This window comes from Phytophthora ramorum (genome assembly GCF_020800215.1).
Source record: "Phytophthora ramorum isolate Pr-102 chromosome Unknown Phyram_PR-102_s0018, whole genome shotgun sequence".
Taxonomy (NCBI): domain Eukaryota; phylum Oomycota; class Peronosporomycetes; order Peronosporales; family Peronosporaceae; genus Phytophthora; species Phytophthora ramorum.
In genome coordinates, this window is record NW_027150664.1 from 994,041 (window position 1) to 1,012,896 (window position 18,856).

Sequence of the window (18,856 nt, forward strand, 5' to 3'; positions counted from 1 at the left end):
AAAATACTGTTTGATAGTCGCGCTGTTCGCACGTGCCTTTACCCATGCAAAACGAGCCAAGCTCTATTTTCTGCGATGACTTGTTACATCTCTGCAGCAGCCGTCGATTCTCACACAGTAGTGCAACATTAGTTGTGATAACGATTGACTCAATATGTCCTGTATCCTCTACGCCGCTACTCGCTCGCTACTCGATGGCGACCCCCTAAACAAACAAACCATTGCTGGTCTCTGATCCTTCTCTCGTGTCCGTTGCATCTGCTAATCGATGGCTTGGAAAGTCAGCACCACGGGCTTGGGCACGTTGCGCAGGTGCATCGTGGAGCGCTCGAACCCTAGCTGACGAACGTCCTTGTCGCCGATCTTGATCAGGATGTCACCCACGGCCACACGCCGCAGACCGGCACACGTGCTCTTGCCCGTGCGCTTAGTGACGAGGACCACCGCGCCCTGCTTCGACTGCGCCTCGCGCACGGTGAAGCCGAACGGACCGTCGGGCCACTGAATCTGGTAGTACGCGTTCGAGTCGATCTCAAAGAACTCTTCTTCTTCCATCTGTGGCGCAGGCTGAGACTGCTGGAATGACGACTGCTGATAGAGCTGCTGCTGCGGCTGCGGCGGTGTCTGCTGGAACGACGACTGCTGATAGAGCTGTTGCTGAGGCTGCGGTGGTGTCTGCTGGAACGACGACTGCTGATAGAGCTGTTGCTGAGGCTGCGGTGGTGTCTGCTGGAACGACGATTGTTGCTGCAGTGGCGATGCCTGGTACGGGGATTGCCGCTGCGGCTGAGACTGGTGACCGCTGTCTCCATAGCCCTGCGTCTGACCAAACGACAAGTCTTCGGTCACCTGCGCAGGCTGGTGCTGCGACTGAAGCTGGTACTTACTGGAATGCTGGTGGCGAGATCCGTTGAAGGAGCTATTGCTGCGCGCGCTTCGGTACCCCAGCAAGCCAGGCGTGGCCTCATTCTCACTAGCAGCCGAGTTACTACGCGAAGACGAGTGGCTCCGTACAGGCATGGGTGCGGGTGGTGCGCTTGCAGCGCTTGCTGAGCGATGCACTGGAGACGGCGCTCGCTGTGGTTGAGGCGGGGCCCCCATACTCACAGCTGCCATCTGCGCAGTCGCGCTGTCCACAGACTTGTCGGCCTTGCTCCTGTTGGCCATAGGTCGACGGAACCGGATCACCGCCGGCTTGGGCACGTTCATAATGTACTGCATGGTCTCATGGAAGCCGTGCTCCTTGGCCGACCTGTCGTTCACGAGGATGATCTCGTCGTTCTCCTGCACCTGAGCGAGCTGCTTGGACGTGCCCTTGCCCGTAAACGACCGCACGTAGGGCAGTCCGTCGGCCGACGTGCCGACCACAAGTCCGAGCGAGCCGTACTCCCACAAAAAGTCGTACTCTCCGTCGGAGAGCTCCGGCAGCTGCATCTGCAGCTCCTCGGCCAGAGGTTTCCTGAAGCGCAGCGTGATGGGCTTGGGCAGCTCCTTGATAATGCCAATGATGGCTGAGATGGAGTGGTCGCTCGTGGGCATCTGGTTCACGTACACGAGTTCGTGGCCAACTTTGACGTCCCTCTCGAGCGCGGGGCTGTCCGCCTTGCCCGTGAACCTCTTGACCAGCGGCAGTTTGCTCTTGGGGTCCGTGGTCAGGACGATGCCCAGCGGACCCGACTCCCATAAGTACGTGTACTCGTTGGGGGCGAGGTCCGGCAGGTCCTTGGCGGCGGCGCCGTAGGGCGACAGCTGCAGCGTCAAACGCACGGGCTTCTGCACCGACCGCAGCAGCTTGGTGGCGTTGCCTGCGCCCAAGTGGTACACCTTCTCGTCCCCGATAGCGATGAGCATGTCGCCCGGCACGACGTCCTGTATGCCGGCGGTGGCGCTCGTGGCGGTGCGGCGCGCGAGGCACAGGACGGTGCCCCGGTCCGACTGCACGGGCGTCACGGTGAAGCCGAAGGCCGCGCCGTCCGCCCACTCCACCACGTACATCTTGCGCTCGTCCAGGCGTACATCCACGCCCGTTTGCGCCGTCTGTAGCGCGTCAGCGGCGTCGGCCATGGGTGTCGGCGGTCGGGACGCGGCGATCTCAATAATGAGCGCCAAGTATCAGATGCCGAGGGCTTTCGTTTCAAGCACCCTGAAAAAATTGATATGAGCGGGAAAGTGGTAACTACTTGATTTTGTATGAAATACTAACTGCGAGAGATGATTTGGATGAGGATGTAGATGCGGTTCTGCTGTAACGGAAGGTGGGACCAACTGTACGCTATTACACACTGCGCGAAGGTGTCGGCGCCAAATGGCGACGTGTCGACCGTCGCCACGCTGGCCGCGATGGGTTCAACGAACCGCGTTTCGGCGGGGCAAAGCGGTCGCTCGGGCGTTCGTCGGGGCTCGCCCGCCACCGAAGTTTGAAAGTCTCCAGCCACCCTTCTCTGCTTGGCCGTCGTCGGGTTGCATCGGAAGGGCGGCAATCACAACGCAAAGGTGTCGCGCGTCGAGCCACTGCATTGCAGTCTGCAACCAGCTCCAGCTGTCCGAAAGCAGCGGCGGCTGCAGCCTGAAGCACATGTCGACCAAGACACTGGCGGTTGCTGTCGCTGTCTTCTTCTGCCCACTGCCAACCTCCAGATGTACATTTCAATTTTGAAAGTGCATCCCGTGCATCTTCACGTCTCAACATCAGGCAGAACTCTTGCAAAGCGTCTCGGTGTTATGACGTGTTTGAACCGATCGTGCAAACTTGCGCTAAGCTTAAGATCTACGGCATACACGGTCAACTTTTTCATACGCCATGGCCATACGCTTCTCAGCCTGCGTTTAGGAAACACGTGTGTCTTTGGTCACAGTGCCGCTTGGTCAATCAAAATCGCCCCTAACGTTATAGCGCTTTTGCAAGAACTACAGCATCTTCTCCCATTCTGCAACACTTTCCTCGCATTCGCCCCAACTCCTCACCGCTCCCACTTTGTAGCTCACTACCGCTCTCCATTTGCAACATACAATTCCCAAGTCTACAATAACAACCGCCTGACCAATGCCCGTGCTGCTTGCGTGGCTTGTGGTGCTGAGCGCCTCCGTGCTGACGCTCGAGATCCAGCGCCGCCTGCTGCTCGCGCGCGTGCTAGGCGCCTGCGTGATGCTGCTGGCCTGGGGACGTCTACTGCCGTCGGAGCTGCAGCTCAAGGCCGCGTGCTGCGCCGTCGTGTACCACGGCCTGGCCGAGGGGCTGCGCCAGTGGCAACGCAGATTCCCGTGCGTCTTCGAGCGCCGCAAAGACAAAAAAGTGGTGCTCTGGCTGCTCTTCTGGGCGCGCGTCTTCATCTGGGGCGCCACATTGGGCGGCGTCGCGGTTTTCGCGACCGTAACGACGCCTACGCCGTCCTATTGGCGGCAAGCGGCCGCTTTGGCCTTCTACTACGAGCTGGTGGAGGTGCTGGTGATGCTCTACTTTGCAGATCAAGAGCTGCCCTATCTGTGGCGCAGACGCGTCGGCCATTGGCTGGCAGCGCTGCTCGTGGGGGTTCTGGAGAGTTCCGGACGCCTGGACGGCGTGCTGCGCGGCCCGCTGCTGGCGGGTATGTCGCCACTGGCGCTCGTTGGAGTGCTGCTCATGGCCATGTGGCTGTCCATTGAGATCCCGTGGCATCAGATCGCAGCAGCCAGCGGCCCAAATTTAGTGGAGGACGAAGCGTACGACAAGGAGGAGCCGGTGAGGGAGCCCAGGCGACACGACGGAGGTTTTAGCAGCAGACCAGAACTGTTCGTGCACACAAGCAACTACTTCTGACCGTGAAGCACTGTGAAGACTAAACCCATAGCTGGAGGAGGCCCGAGAAGCCCGAGACGATACAGCGCTCGGAGACTGTGAGAAGTTGCATTTGTATTGCATGACTTTAGTATTTATTCACCTTGATTGCAGACTTCGTGGTTGCACGTTCGCTTTTAGGTGTTACGTGCTGAGTTGGACGCAGAACTGCACCGAGTTTTTGCTGGCCGGGCGCTCAGCGGAGGCAGTCGGATGGTATCCGGGAAAATGTCTTCACCAGAGTCCAAGTTCGTTGGTGCTGTTGGTGCTGTGGCGATCCGTCTCAACCTATTGGGTGAAACTGAGAGGGTTTCGCGATCCTTTCCAGTCTTCAGGTCAAGCAGCCTCGGTAGTCGTCTCGATCTGGCAGACGTTCCTCGTGAAAGGGTTGCAGGCATTTTCGGCCCCATGATGCTTCCTGCTGCCGAGCTCATGGACGGAGGTTTGGCGTTTGTGTCCTGGTTGGTGATCGTCGAAGCGATTGGTTTCTTCATCGCCCCAAGCGGCTTCAATCTACGCAAATTTCAAGCAAATGGAACCCGTGAGCAAGTTTGGCACGTGACAACGAACCACCCCGTCGCTTCTTACCTGGGAGTTCGAGGCAGCCGAAGTTTCGCTGGAGATCTTGTTTGAGGGGACCCCAACACGTTCTCTCGGACGAGCTGAAGTGCTGGTGGTTGTGGTATCCTCTTATTGTCCTCTCGCAGTGACGTCCGCGGGGACAAAGGTTTCAAGTAGACAGCCTTGAGTCTGCTGGGGCTTTCCATATGCGAATGCGTCGATGAATCCTCGTGTGGCTCTGGCTCTGGGGCCAAATCGTTTCCAGCCTTCGTGGCCTTCATGTTCGGTGTAGAGGGCAATGAGTGCGAACTTTGCTGATTGCATGCCGCAGCCACGCTGTTGACTTTTGTGTCTCCAAGACGCTTGATCCGGTGTTTTGACGTTCTCGCTTTCGATTTGCACAAGTTTTCAGCAGCAATTTGGACAAACGGATGAGCAAGAAGCTGCTTGATAGTTGCGCGGTGCTCTGGATTTCGCTGTAAGCAGAGCTTGAGGAATGAAGCAGTCTATTGGACAGAGATGCAAAACACACATAAACATTCATTGCTCGGACACGGCACAAGACAAACAGCAGTACTCGACGTACCTCTTCCGGAACATCGGCTGGAATAGTCGGCGTGTGATCACTTGACACGATCTGGTACATGGCTGTGAGCGGGTTGCTGTACTGCTGCCAAGGTGAGTGCCCTGTGATCATTTCAAGCACCGCACAACCGAGGCTCCACACATCAGCACGGAACCACCGCTCGTGATTGCCGCCATCCTCCATATTCTGTTGACGGATCACCTCAGGCGCCATCCAGTGGGGAGTACCCTTCAGCCCTCCGACGAGCGAAACGCAGCCGACGACTTTAAAAGTACCGAAGTCACCCAGCTTGATGTCACCACCAGAGCCATCATCGGGTGCGGTGAGAAGGATATTCGCACACTTGATATCACGATGCGCAATTCCGTTTTGATGGAGATACTGCAGAGCTTCGCATAGCTGGCGGGTATACCGCTTCGTGAGCGTCAAGGGTAGCGCCCCAGAACGGGACAAACGAGAGCTTAGCGAACCACCTGGTGCAAACTCCATATAAATCCGCAGTTCGCTCTGCTTCTTCTCGGTCGCCTGCAGATAGCGCACCAAATGTCGGTGTCGCACCCGCTTCATGGTTTTCACCTCTCTCTTAACAGCTTCAACTGCTGCAGGTGACAGCTCGCGCGTCCAAATGACCTTCACAGCCACGTCTCGCCCGGTCTTCGTCTCCTCGCAGCGATAGATAGAACCTTGCGCGCTGTCCATTCCCAACACTTTTGTGAGCCTCAACGACACCAGACAGCAACCACACAAAGCTCCAAGTGCTGCTTCCTACCCCTGCCCGATCTTCTCCTTGCGCACCCACTTCTTGGTCTTCGTCTCGGGGCTGTGGGCACTGGAGCTCGAAGAGCTCTTGGCACTGGGGGCAGGCGATGCTGCCCCGGACACCCAGCTATTGCAGCTACTACTACCACTCGGCGAATGCTCCGGAGATGGCGGGAACATGAGCGAGTACTCGTCCTGCGGGAAGTCAAGGGCGAGGCCACTTCGATTGCAGTTCGACGCCATTGCCAATGCGTCTTTCATGTTGACAGATGAGAGGAGGCAGACCAGCTATGAACAAACAGGCAGAAACTCGCAGGTCACAACAGAAACCACACGTAGGCACTAAATATACCGTTCGCTATCTTCCCAAACCAAGTCTTGCAAGTGCTGCAACCTCCGGTCGAAATAGCTTTTCGTCTACAGGATGTCGATCACCGAAACGTGGGTTTAAGATACAAATACTGTTGTGTATCGTATAAGTACGAATTCATAGGCCTCAGGTTTTTGTGGTCCTCATTGGCAGAGCACCAGCGACCATGGCCAAGGTACGATGCGGAATGGGCTCGTCTCGGCGGCGTGTGCGTGCAGCAAGGAGGCAGCAGGGGAGCGATGTTGCATTACCCTCCTGTTAACCTGCGTTTCCTCTTGCTTTCGCCGTCTCTCGTGTCGAATTGCACGCCGGACTCGCCGAGTTATGACGTTTCAAACAGTATGACACTGAAGTCCTGACCTGTCGCTCTATTGCTCCTTCCTCGCAGGGAAAAGCCAAGAACGTGGTGATTAAGATGCTGAGTGCGGCAGGCACTGGGTGCGTCCAGTTCTGCGTGTTTTCGCCTCTTGAGTGGCGTCTTCTGACTCGTCCGGGATATTTCGTTGTCTGATCCCACAGGTTCTTCTACACTACGACCAAGAACCCGCGCAACGTCACGAGGAAGCTCTCGCTCCGCAAGGTAGGGAAGGCAGCCATTTACCCAACGGTGTTGGCGCTCTTATTGACGGGATCATTGCGTCTTTTTGCTGCAGTACGACCCGATTGTCCGGCAGCACGTGATTTTTAACGAGGCCAAGATCAAGAAGGGATAAGGTGCAGTGGCGTCGGTCGTCCTGCGCGTCTCGGTTAGAGTTAGCAACGCACTATGAGAGATCGCGCGTGTCCACTACGGTCGCTTTAGAGATTGGACCTGCTTGTGGGTCGCTTAACGGCAATACGCATCCTTGCTTGTGACACTGACACGCCTTGCTTACATGTTTTGTCTACAAAAGCCGTCGGCCTTTGATCATAAAGGTATGGCTAGAATCTTCCGCGACGATGACGTCCGTGCCGTCGATGACAGGGGGCTCGACACGGTCAGGGGCATCCACGATGATCAGATCAGCAGGGGCTGCTGGCTCGGGCTTCTCGCTGAAGAACTCGTGCTGGAGCGCCTTGCGCACTGAGATGCGCTTCTTCGGGTTGAGCTGCAGCATTTGAGCCAACAGGTCGACGCCCGCTGGCGACAGCATCGAGAACTGCCCAGCCAGCGGCGTAGGGTTCGTGTCCTTGAATCGGAGGAAGAAGGGCAACTGGCTCGCCTCCTCCCATCCGTTCTCGGCCGGTGAGCCCAATGCAGCGAAGATCTTGCTGAGCTGGTCAATATCCGAGGACCCGTCGGCCAGTGGCCGTCGCAGCAACATCTCAGCAAAGATGCATCCGACCGACCACATGTCCACTTCAAAGCCATACCTCTCTTCGCCAAAAAAGATCTCGGGCGCTCGGTACGCTCTCGTCACGACCTGCACCGACCTCTTGGGCCTCTTCTTCTCCGCGGATGCATCGTCCACATCCGTATCTCCATCCTCCTCCTCGCTCTCCTTCTCGATCACCGTCGCCATGCCGAAATCTGTGATCTTGGCGCAGTGCTGCGTCTTGGACAGCAACAGGTTGTTGGGCTTCAAATCACGGTGCAAAATTCCGCGAGAGTGGAGCTCCTCGACGCCCTGCAGCAGCATCTTCAAGTGCGCCCTGACCTGCGCCACGTTGAGCTGCGGGACGCTCTCCGTGGCGCCAATCAGCGTCTCCAGATCGCTGTCCATGAACTCCATAACCAGAAACAGCTTGTCCTTGACCTCCACGGCCTCCAGCAGCTACAATTCGCGCCCCGAAGCCGCAAAAAGTCAGCTACAAGCAGCCCAGTCACCTGGAAAGCCATAAACCAATTGGTGCCAGTTGGCAACGCACCTGCACCACGTGCTTGGCGCCTTGACACAGGGCGAGGACGTCGGCCTCGTGGCGCCCCGCCGCCAGCGGCCCCAGCACCTTTTTGATGGCCACGCGCGCCCGGGAGTCGGCGTGATACCCTAGGTACACGGTGCCGTAGGTGCCGCGCCCGATCTCTGCGTGCTTCTCGTATGCGCCCAGACGCTTCCGCGCGCCGCTGCCCATCCGGCGCTTCATCGTGCCTTTGGTCGTCTGCTGTCAGCGCGTTTCGTCATGTACTGGGATTACCCTGCTAGGTGCGTCCCACCGTCGCATATCCCCGTCCCAGAAGCAAAAGATATATCCGATTCCCTTGAATATTGCATGCGTGCATTCCGTCGATACAGTTATTTTTACTGTCTAAACTGAATTTACCTTCAATAACTTAATGACATTTAGATGTTGCAGTGCGGCAACGAATTCGGTAGTCGTACAACGCCCAAATGCGGCCCAGCCATCGGAGCCAGTACGGGCGTCGACAGAAGGGGGCAGGGGCAGGTGGCGGTCGTTTAGTGACGGGCCTTTGTGTCTGAGTATGGCGCCCGAAAAGGAGCGAGAACGAGAGCGACGAGAGGGAAAGAGAGTGCGCGCTCCCGTTCCGTTCTTGGCTCTTGGGTTTCTGCCATTCTTGTTCGCCCTCGCCCCCCACCGCAAGCCAAGCCCCCGAGGCCTCGACGCCCCGGACTCTCTCCCCACACAAACATGAAGGCGACCAAGTGCGTGCGGTGGTCCACCGTGACCGTGTACGAGTTCGGCGTGGCGCTAGGCGGCAGTGCCGTGCCCCGCCGCGGGGGCCCGTCCATCGGCCTGGCGCGCGAGCCGCAGCAGGTCTGGAGCACGACGCTGGACAAGGTGCGGCACTGCGGGGACCTGGCGCTCACCAAGCCTGGCTCCTCCTGCTCTGCCGCCGACGCCGAGCTCAAGGAGAGCGCCGAATGCAGACAGCAGCGCAAACGCCGCGTACAACGCGCCCGCCGCGTACGTTGGCTCAAGCCGCTGGAGCGCATCACGATGCTGACCAAGGCCGGCTGTAGCGAGGAGCGCATCTACCGCATGATGATGGAGAGCTCGGATATCGCCATGTCCAGGAGGCTCTGCGTCTCGATGCAGCGGCAAGTGGCCGCATGAAGGACGAGGCGCAAGTTCTGGCGCCTAGCGAGCCGAATAGACGCAAACCCAGTAGAGTAAGGATGAATGAACGACTATTTACCAAGTACGGAGGTCTTGTTGGTATCGCTGGGCATCGGTTCGTATTGTTATCGCCACAGTGAGACTCGTTCAAAGCCACCAGGATGTTGCTCAAGCTGCAGCACTCGGTGAGTTGGCAGCCTGGCAGTCATTTCCTTCGCGGCAACATGCCAACGTAACTAGTCATTACACGTCCGCCGCAAGCGCTCGCTCACTAAATTCTCATAAATTATCTTGTACAATACGGTCTTCGCCTCTGCTCGTCGGTTCGATCCGTGTCGGCCTTCATCTTCTGTGGGCGACAACTCACGCCGCGCACTGGAGCGAAGCCACGCGCAGACTCAGACGCCGCGACTGGGCGATGCTGGACGATTCCATGAGCATGCGGTAGATGCGCTCCTCGCTGTAGCCGGCCTTCTCCAGCATCACGATGCGCTCCAGCGGCTTGAGCCAGCGCACGCGTCTCCGATGCCGATGCGCCTGCCTGCTCTGCGCCTGTAGTCGAAGCGCTGCCTCCTCCGTCGCCAACTCGCGCTGCGCCGCGTCCACGGACGTGCTCCACACGCTTTGGGGGGCGCCCGTGAGCCCCACCGCCGGCCCGCCGCGTCGAGGCACGGCGCTGCCGCCCATGCCCACTGGGAACTCGTACACCGTGACGGTCGACCAGCGCACGCTCTTGGTCGCCATGGCTGCGGGCGGGTGGATCTGGAAGCGGGAAGTGGAGAAAGCCCAGAAGGCGCCCAAGCCGAGGGTTCCAGCGTCCCCCACCCGCCCGCCGCTTGCTGCCTGCCACCCGCTGGCTTGCGTTCACTCGCCACTACCTCGCGCCGCCATGCGATGATTTGGTGGATCCCGTCCGCCGCCGTCCCCTTACAAACGCCAAGTGCGCGACCTGTGTGCCAGTCAGAGCGCGGTTCAACGTCGTCCACTGCCGCGTCCGCCCGCCAGCGGACGTATCGCGTAATCTGAATATCCGGCGCAGAGCCGTGACGAGCACGGCAAATGGCTTCAAGACAGCGACACCGCCGAGCGCGCGCTTCACCCAGCACGGGCTGCATTGGGCTGCATGCCTTGCTGCATACCTTACTGCATCGGTCTGCCCTGCGGTGTGCAGCAGACCCTTGGCCGTTTTCAGTCATGGTGTCGATGGGGCCAACAGATCCCGTCCAGAAGCAGCATGATGCCAGCTGGCGACGCGCTCGAAAAGCTCGGGGTCAAATGCCGAGATGTGGTGCATAAAATGAAATCACTTGCTGGGCGCGTTGGCTGGCGGCAGCAATCATGCCATGCAGGCTGCATTGCAGCAGCACTACCGGCGTCAACTATTGCTGGCAGTGCCTGTGGAAACCAAGTGTGCTATATGCCCGTCACTCTAACGCCTTCTAGGTCAATATTTCTGCCGAAACGCTGTCCACTCCCTGGAGATAGCGGCCTCCGAACCGAAATTAGAACCCGCCCCCTACTTCAAGCGACATACTTGTACTAAAATGCAGGCAGGCCAGTGCGAAGCGTCCTCGCGCGAGCAAGATCCTCGCTGCAAGTACGTCCGGCCCGATATTCCTGGCTCAATGGACGAATGCCATTTACTGCTGCAGCGAGTGGTGGTGATCTCCGCTTTTGAATAAGGGGGAATAAGGTTCCGGTGGCTGACTGGATACTGGCCCTGGCAGCGACATTACCGACGGACATGTCGTCGTGGCTTCAAATGGGGAACGCGGCACTGGCAGAGACCACGAGATCACCCCCGCTGACAACTCGAATATTTTTCATGCATGCAGCTTGTATTGATAGCGATATCCTATAATAAAGATCAAATAACTTAAGCTCTTCCTCGCTCACACGGCAGTCCGTCGATCAACGCCTTTCCGACGACGCGTTGTAAGTACGCCAAGCACGGGGAATCCGTATCCTGGGTGCGCTGGTGGTCACTTGCTTGGTTACATCGGTCGAGTTACACGTAGTTGACTGGGATCATGTGCGGGTGGTTGAGGAACGAGGTGGAGGGGGAGCACGGGCGCTCCAGCACCGGGCGGGGCGACTCGAGCCTCTGCTGCTGCCGTCGCTGCCTCCTGGCCTCTTTCCTCTCGGCGATGTCCTCCACGAGCGTTCTCCGGCGCGAGCAGTTGATGATGCTCGCTTCCCGGGAGAACCGTAGGATCATGCCATCGCTCACGCCCGCGTTCTCCAGCAACCGCACGCGCTCCTCGGGCGTGAAGCGGTGCACGCCTTCCACGCACTCGGCCATGTGGCCAACCTTCGTGGTCCAAGTGAACTCGGGCTTGTCGCTCAGGCCGATGGACGGACCGCCCTTGCCGGGCACCGAGCTGCCGCCGAGACCCACGCCGAACTCGTGGATGGTGATGGTGGACCAGCGCAGGCGCTTCTTCGTCTTCTCGGGGGACGCCTCGTCCTCGCTCGCGATGGACGCGCTGCGCTGGCGCTTCAAGCGTCGCTCGGGTGAGGCAGGCGCAGTGGCGGTCGAGGTGGCTTCAGTGCGGGTGGAGGAGCTCTTGGGCGTCGCAGAGGGAACCAGGAGCTGCTGGTGGAGGGGGACGTCGTCCCCTTCGTAGACGTCTGCTACGTCTTTGGGTGCCATGGCTTTCTCTGTGGTGGGGTGTGGGGAGAAGGTTGGGGAGCGTTGCTGCTGCTGTGCTTTGCTTGGTGGTCGGTCCGCGCTTCGGGTTGTGCTGCTTCGCTGCGCCGCTGGCTGTTTTGACTCTGGTTTGTTTTGGGATGTGACTCCCTTGTATCTGGTGCAGTGGACGGCGGGCGGACGTCACGCCCGTCTGATGCGCACTTGACTGCAATTCGCCCGGTTTTCGTCCGCCGAGCGGACCGAACCCCAATCACCGTCCGCTCTGGCGCCGCCAACCAGCACACCACCATCGGGACTCGCGACAGCGACTGACTAACAGCCCACACAGCACGAGGACTGCAGACACTACAGTACCAGCTAGTCTGCAAGGCGGAGACGCTCGCTGCTTGCAGCATTGGCAGCGACCTGGCGCGCTAACTGCTCACTCGCTGATGTGTATGTCCGCTTGGGTCCCGCCTAGTGCAATGGGTACAGCGTACCAGTTCGCTGGTCGTGTCTTTGTGGAGCAGGTAGTAGCAGCCTTGCAGTCAGCGCGGACTGCGGATGGCACTGGGCATCGAGGCAATGCATGGCTCACTGCTGCTTCAAAGTATAGTAGTTGCCGCCCGCCGCGTTAGCTGTCCACTGGATTGGTCGACCGGCTGTCTCGCTCGTTGTGAGCACCGCGAGTCATTGACCTGAACTGTCTTTTTGAGCGGGTCCAATCGTGAGATCGGTGAAATGCCGCAGCTTGGCGTTCGCCACTCGCGCGTCTTTCGGGCGGTTAGTTACACACGAAGCAACTTTGCCTCTCGCCTCTCGTCCGCCGGACTGGACGCTACACCGCAACCTGCACTGCAATGCAGACTCGTTACTGACTTTAGTTTGGGGTCTTAGTCGGGGCCAGTGCCTCCGCTCGTGGGGGCTGCACACACGCGCAACTGTCCACAGCGGATACTTTCACTCAACGCAAGCTAGTCTGGACGCCAGAACGACCAACATGTACGCGCAGTGTGCGTGCGAGGCCAGATACTTTTCCGACATCCGACAAGACGAGCTGCTGTCGCACATCGTTGTCTGTCATCGACACGAATGAAACGCGGCCGGTCCACATGAATGGAGTTGTCGGTTCAAAGAGTACCTGAGGCACAATATGCTGCGGCATTTTGCAAGCGAGCTCTAGCTGGCTGAACAGGTGATGCATGCTAGCGGGGACGCAACACCGGCGAGCAACAGTATTTTGGGTATATTGGATTTCATTATCTTGACAGCAGCAGTATTTTGGGGGGGGAAGGTCTATTGAGAACATTTGTGTCATGTCCCTATTCTGAAGATTTGGCTGTGACGCGTGCACACTTGATTACAATAAGGCGTGATTGTCTCACAGCTGCTTAAAGTTTTGTGGTTTGACTTCAAGTACGTGTTATCGGAGACTAATTCACAAGCAGCCTGCTTGAAGCAGGTCCTGTATCTCTCCCGTTAGACGTCGGCAGCAATTTAGTGTATCTACATGCCCAACGAGTCGGTATTCATGCCTGTATACCAGAAAATTGAGCTCATTTGCGTATTAGGAGTCGAAAAATTGGAATGAATAACTTTAAATGTTAGTTTTGGGTATTGTGAACAAGTAGCGTAGCGAAAAATCGGGGATAGCAATGCAACATGGGCTTGATAAACCCTTGCTTTAGCTGTTGTGTTCGTGTGGGCACAGTGGATTCATCACAGACATACATTTATTTGCTGCAGCAACCGTACCACGGACACGGACAAGAACAAATTATTGTTCATTGTCGACCCATGGGGCCCATCGCGAGGAAATTTGACCCTCAAGATGACCCTGAAGTGCGCCTTCTATTGATGCGGTCAATGTTCACGATAATATGGGCTTGAAGTCGAGCTGCACAACGATATTTTACTATTTGTGGTACCCAAGGGTCCATTGGACCCTGCGACGTGTGCCGTGCTAGTGTTTGTAAGTGGACGAGAGGCGGTGAGGTGGGCGAAGAGGAGAATCAAAGAAGACGAAGAGAACGCTGGCGTGAATTTTGAGCGCGGTGAAGCAGTGTAACCTCTGCCGTCGTGCCTGGTCAAACGTGCTTGCTTTGTGTCTGTCTGCATTGCAGGCGTAGCCAGTATTGGATGCTACGTTGGACGCGCATGTACGAATGGCTACAAAAGAATACATGTAGCAAGCGGCGAGCGCGCAGTTAGCCGACGTGACTAAGCTGGTGGCCCGCATATCTACACATCGCATCGCAATTGCAGTTCGAAACCACCATGTGGGCGGAGCAAAGCAGGAGGCGCTTGAAGACGTTTCGGAGTGCAGCCTGCACTGTGCAGGATAGAGCGCGTGAGAGGCACCACCGCCGTGGTTGTCCAGCCCAACCCAGGCACACACCGCCGTCAAGCTCAAGCTCGGAATTGTGCTTCGCGGCTGGAGCTCGAGGCCAGTGCGTGCACCGCCGTACCAGAGCTCTGGCCATCCAAAGCGCTTTTGTGGTCCACTTTGTGTACGTCAGTGGGATCGCCGCGAGCAGGCGAAAGTCTCCGGTCGCGTCTGCCCCGTTCAGCGCGGACGACGCACCGAAGACTAAACGACTGATGCATCGTGCCATTGCGCTTGGAACCGCTGCGGTCGAGTAGCTGTTAAACTGCAGGATCTGAATGGCAGTGCAAGAGCGCGAGATCGGGATGGGGCTGGGGCTGACAGCGAATGGCGATACCTCCAGCAACGCTGCCGTGAGAAGATCCTGGGCCGTGTCCCTGGAGTTCAGCGAGCAAGCACTGCAGACTCGAAGGTGCCTTCTCTCTTCTGCACTTTTCATTTTCAACTGCGTTTCCTGCTGCCTTGATGCAGAAGCCAAGCTATTGTCATCACCTCCCCTGGGAAGACTCCTGCTGCGTTGTCCATCGCCGCTGGAGGTTTGTGGTTGCTTGGATGATTGGCTGTTCGGATGTTGGTTGTTCCGATCTGTTGGTCAGAAGCTCTTGGTATGACGAGAGGCGCTGTATTCATTGACTAGCTTTGTCCAAGCCAGTTGTGGTTGCGTGGAGAGGTTTCGCCCAAGCAACCTTAAAAAGACCTCAGATCTCCTCGCAAAAGCAAGCAAGACAATGGATAAACTCAGCAGTTTCGTTGCATTGATCAATTGTATAAAAATGGTAGGGCGTGGACGCCCCTGATTGCATGTGCACTTCGTACACTGGGAGCACAGACAGCTATCTGCAGCCCGTGGTCCCGGCCGTCGCACCCTATTTGCTCGACTTTCTACTCGTTACTGGTGTCTCTCGGCTGGCAGAGCGCCAGCGCCGTCGTAGAACCTCAGTTCTTGTACATGTCATCTCGAATAATTTAAAACCTTCGGGCCCGGCAGAATACGCTGCAGCGGAGCAGTGAAAGATAGAGGCAGCGAGCCAGAATGCCGGTGGTCCTGCTCGCGAGCGGCACCACAACTACACGTAGTTGACCGGGATCATGCGTGGCCGCCGCAAATAGACAGCGCACGGACGCTGCAGCATCGCCTGATCTGCGCTGCGCTTGCGGGGCGAGTCCTTGTCCTTGCCCTCCTCCTCTTCCTCCTCTTCGGTCTCCTCGTCATCGTCCCAGCTGGTCGTTGAACGGCGGCGCGAGCCCAGGATGATGTTGGTCTCCCGCGCGTGGCGCGTGATGATGCCATCCGGGATCCCGGCGGCCTGCAGCAGGCGGATGCGCTGGTTGGGCGAGAAGCGATGCACGCCCTCGACGCGCTCGGCCATCTCGCCCACCTTGGTCGTCCACGTGAACTCGGGCGTCTGCGCGAGGCCGATGGACGGGCCGCCCTTGTTGGACACGGCGCTGCCTCCCAGCCCGACGCCGAACTCGTGCACGGTGATGGTGGACCAGCTCACGCACTTCTTGGCGGCGGTGGAGGATGGGCTGCTGCAGCTACTGGCACTAGTGCTGCTGTAGTCTTCCTCTTCAGTTGAAGAAGGCTCGGGCTCCTCGGCCATGGCCTGGTCGAGGCTGGCCGGAGCACCGGCAAGCTGGTCACGTGCTGCTGGTGTTGTAGGGTGCAGTTGCTGGCGGAGGCTGCCGGTTCGTGGCGCGCAGCTCGGAGGAGAATTCATTGCTCGCTGCCACTGGGTGGGTGGGTGCGACGCACTTGCGCTGCTGCGGACGGAATGACGGAATGAGCGACGTTGGGTAGATGCGGACCGCCCGGGCTCCACGAAAGGCTCTCTCACATTCCGAGGGCGGCGTGCGTCCGCTACTCGTCCGCTACTCGTCCGCCTGAGTCGCGAGGTTCTAGCGGACGGAGGCGAGGTTTTACTCGAAAGGGCGTCAGTCGGTACGGACGAATTTCAGCGATGTGGATCGGTACAGTGTACCCGGCACGTCGGATGGTGGCGATAGTGAATCGCTGCGACCACCGACCGCGACTGTCGCACAGACGTCGCGAACGCCAAGAAGAGCAGAAACACGCACGCACGGCGCCGCGGTCTCGCTCACCTTGTCTGCACCGGTGCGGATGGCTGCAGCAGATGGAAGACGTCGTCGACACCGACAGCCATGAGGCAGTTTGCCAGCTCGAGGCGTTTAGACTGCTGGAAGTCGCAGCTGAAACATGCCGGACTGCCATCCTCGATGTGTAACTGTTCGGCCGGTGCGTCGTCGCCTGCCAGACCGAATACTTATGATGGTTACAGCAGGCTCCTGCCACCGAACGCTCCCGTCAACGCAAAGTCGGAGCGATGACGCGCTGCCGATACGCAGCAGTGCTCCCCACTAGGCCAGCGCTAAGTGCCGTGCTGATGTCTGCAAAGCCTGGGTCGGTTGGATGTCTGCCCATGCAGGCAGCCTGTTCGCCCTTCAAGTATACCATTCCACCGCGATTTGGGTTAATTCCTCATACATCACCTCTCACAGGTGCGTCCACTCAGTGGATGCAAATGAGCGAAGAGCTCCTCGTCGACGTGATGGCCCTCCATATTAAGTCTGCGCGACTACAACTCGCTTAACGGGAGTGATGGTCTACGAGGTTTCCGCTCCAAAAAGAGGGCCCCACGCATTCCGCGTGCTCGCTCCGATGCCGACGCAGCGCTACATCGCGCTGCAGATGCTGCAGGACCGCGCGCTCTGGGATCTCAAGGGCCCGCGCACGCGCCGCGCGTCCACTGCCGAGCTGCGGAGACGCAGCTCCATCGACTCCGTTCCCGTGGTGCACCAAAGCGCGCGCTGTGCGAGTACCCATCGACCAGCGGGGAAACTGGTGGAGAGCACGAGCGACTTGTCGCTGCTCGTCGCGTACGTGGACGCTCACATCGTCAATGAGGACGTGGAAGGGCAGTACAAGACGATACAGGTTGATGCTGGAGCTGTGACCAAAAGAGAGGAATCGCCACCGGAGGACGAGAAAGTTGAAGCTGAAGAGGTGAAGATGCTGGAGGAGGACGAGCTGCTGACGTACCGTGAAGCGGAACAGGGACATGGATTACAAGACAGGTGGCAGCTGTCCAAGGAGGTCATGTTCATGGTTTCGGCCTTCCTTGTGTTCTTCACGTCCGGGGGCCTCATCTTAGGGTAGAAGTTGCTGTTAAATTACTGTATTTTAGTAGTGGCAACTGACTCTGCATACTCGGTTGCTAAACTGGCAGGTTTGGTCCCGTGTATTCGACGCTCGTGAGGGAGAATCAGTGGGCGGAGCTCTGCACGGAAGAGGAACAACAGGAAGGTGCCGGTGGCATTCTGTGTTCCGCGCAGGAAATCCGACTACAATATGTGTTCTCGACGGGATTTCTGTGCCTTAGCGCAGCCAATGCTTTCTTTGGAGTGTTCCTGGATTTGGTAGGGCCTCGAGCTACCATTTTGCTGGGACTCACACTGTCGGCAGTAGGGAACTTCGCACTGTCGTTCGGGGATTCTCACACTGGGAGTGGAGCGTGGATCATTGCGGGGTATTCACTGGTGGGTGCGGGAGGAATGGGCGCGTATTTGGCGGCGTTCCAGATCCTCCAACTGTATGAAGTGCAAGGAGTCGTGTGCAGCACGCTATCCAGTTTGTTCAATTGCTCTGGGTATGTGTATATGTTGTTGGGGGTCCACGGCATCACGCGGTCGGTATTCTTCCGCGTCTACGGGTAAGATTGCTTCTCTGCAGAGAAATTGGCTTTGGTCCTGATATGTTGATTTGGGCAGCATTCTGGTTAGCGCGTGCGCTTTTGTCTGCATCTTGTTATTTCCGACGAACAACATCACGAGGCCGCGCGACTATCTCGCTATCCCTCTCTGCCAAGTTGAGAAGCCTCGGATCAAAGTAAGATTCGTAGTGTACTTGTGGATGTGGATTTGTACATCTGATCAATTTGTTGCTACACTGTAGACACCAATTGGTCTATTAGACGGCATGCGCGAAGAGCTCAAACGACAGGATTTGTGGTTCTTCGCTCTCTTGTTCGGATGGGTCTCGCTGATATTCGCGTTTGCTGGTGGGGCAATTCCAAGCTTGTTGGTGAAGCTTGCTGGTGACGACACCAGCTCCGCATCTCTCTTCACGGATGTCCTCTATCCAATTCTCGTGAATGGGACTTTTGGTTACTCTCCTATCGTCGGCTACGTCATTGATCACTACGGATTCAAAGTGATTTTCGTAGCCTGTATTGCCTTCGTGCAGCTCTTTATCGTGCTTCTACTGGTGCCTTCGCTTCGTGTACAGCTTGCCATGTTCTTTGTTTACGCGATGGCACAGACGTGTCTATATGCTTTGCAGTTCGCGTACATCAGTAAGTGGCTATATGCTGACGTTGCTCCTATGTTTGAATTATCCCTCACCTCTGTTATCCCACTTGTCATCGTTTTGTGTCTTTGCTGCAGTCATGTGTTTTCCTGCTGAGCTGTATGGCACCCTCCAAGCGTTCCTCGCAACGGTCTCTTTTTCGTTTGGCTTGCTAAACTACGTGATCAACCCGTGGACCCAGCTGTACTTCGACGGTGATTACACCACCGTACTCCTACTTCTCGGGCTGCCAACGGTTGTATTTTATGCGTTCATTCATGTAGTACAAGGGTGCGAGCACCATACCGTACCACACAAGGCAAGGGCGGAGTCTGTTGCAAGAGATTCATTCATCGAGGAAAGCACCAGGCTTCTATAGGCAAGG

General features: G+C 57.6%; 9 protein-coding genes across 9 annotated transcripts; 3 read left to right on the forward strand and 6 right to left on the reverse strand.

The window, feature by feature from the left end:
- Positions 1-261: 261 nt before the first annotated feature.
- On the reverse strand, positions 262-2,064 carry KRP23_13685 (uncharacterized protein; the record flags this gene model as incomplete). Its single annotated transcript, XM_067884429.1, has 1 exon — positions 262-2,064. The coding sequence occupies one exon, from the start codon at positions 2,062-2,064 to the stop codon at positions 262-264; it is 1,803 nt and encodes a 600-aa protein (XP_067738448.1).
- A 979-nt stretch (positions 2,065-3,043) lies between these two features.
- KRP23_13686 (uncharacterized protein) lies at positions 3,044-3,796 on the forward strand (the record flags this gene model as incomplete). Its single annotated transcript, XM_067884430.1, has 1 exon — positions 3,044-3,796. One exon carries the CDS (start codon positions 3,044-3,046, stop codon positions 3,794-3,796), a length of 753 nt encoding a protein of 250 aa, XP_067738449.1.
- Positions 3,797-3,951: 155 nt separating this feature from the next.
- On the reverse strand, positions 3,952-5,981 carry KRP23_13687 (Mitogen-activated protein kinase kinase kinase 2; the record flags this gene model as incomplete). Its single annotated transcript, XM_067884432.1, has 4 exons — positions 3,952-4,327; positions 4,403-4,881; positions 4,962-5,652; positions 5,731-5,981. 4 exons carry the CDS (start codon positions 5,979-5,981, stop codon positions 3,952-3,954), a joined length of 1,797 nt encoding a protein of 598 aa, XP_067738450.1.
- A 993-nt stretch (positions 5,982-6,974) lies between these two features.
- KRP23_13688 (Cyclin-dependent kinase D-3) lies at positions 6,975-8,154 on the reverse strand (the record flags this gene model as incomplete). Its single annotated transcript, XM_067884433.1, has 2 exons — positions 6,975-7,844; positions 7,939-8,154. The coding sequence occupies 2 exons, from the start codon at positions 8,152-8,154 to the stop codon at positions 6,975-6,977; spliced, it is 1,086 nt and encodes a 361-aa protein (XP_067738451.1).
- A 504-nt stretch (positions 8,155-8,658) lies between these two features.
- On the forward strand, positions 8,659-9,084 carry KRP23_13689 (uncharacterized protein; the record flags this gene model as incomplete). Its single annotated transcript, XM_067884434.1, has 1 exon — positions 8,659-9,084. One exon carries the CDS (start codon positions 8,659-8,661, stop codon positions 9,082-9,084), a length of 426 nt encoding a protein of 141 aa, XP_067738452.1.
- A 366-nt stretch (positions 9,085-9,450) lies between these two features.
- On the reverse strand, positions 9,451-9,831 carry KRP23_13690 (uncharacterized protein; the record flags this gene model as incomplete). Its single annotated transcript, XM_067884435.1, has 1 exon — positions 9,451-9,831. The coding sequence occupies one exon, from the start codon at positions 9,829-9,831 to the stop codon at positions 9,451-9,453; it is 381 nt and encodes a 126-aa protein (XP_067738453.1).
- A 1,264-nt stretch (positions 9,832-11,095) lies between these two features.
- KRP23_13691 (uncharacterized protein) lies at positions 11,096-11,740 on the reverse strand (the record flags this gene model as incomplete). The annotated part of the gene is made up of 1 exon (XM_067884436.1): positions 11,096-11,740. The coding sequence occupies one exon, from the start codon at positions 11,738-11,740 to the stop codon at positions 11,096-11,098; it is 645 nt and encodes a 214-aa protein (XP_067738454.1).
- A 3,432-nt stretch (positions 11,741-15,172) lies between these two features.
- Positions 15,173-15,826, reverse strand: KRP23_13692 (uncharacterized protein; the record flags this gene model as incomplete). Its single annotated transcript, XM_067884437.1, has 1 exon — positions 15,173-15,826. One exon carries the CDS (start codon positions 15,824-15,826, stop codon positions 15,173-15,175), a length of 654 nt encoding a protein of 217 aa, XP_067738455.1.
- A 959-nt stretch (positions 15,827-16,785) lies between these two features.
- KRP23_13693 (Protein FMP42) lies at positions 16,786-18,850 on the forward strand (the record flags this gene model as incomplete). The annotated part of the gene is made up of 5 exons (XM_067884438.1): positions 16,786-17,279; positions 17,354-17,836; positions 17,895-18,012; positions 18,079-18,478; positions 18,570-18,850. The coding sequence occupies 5 exons, from the start codon at positions 16,786-16,788 to the stop codon at positions 18,848-18,850; spliced, it is 1,776 nt and encodes a 591-aa protein (XP_067738456.1).
- Positions 18,851-18,856: the final 6 nt, after the last annotated feature.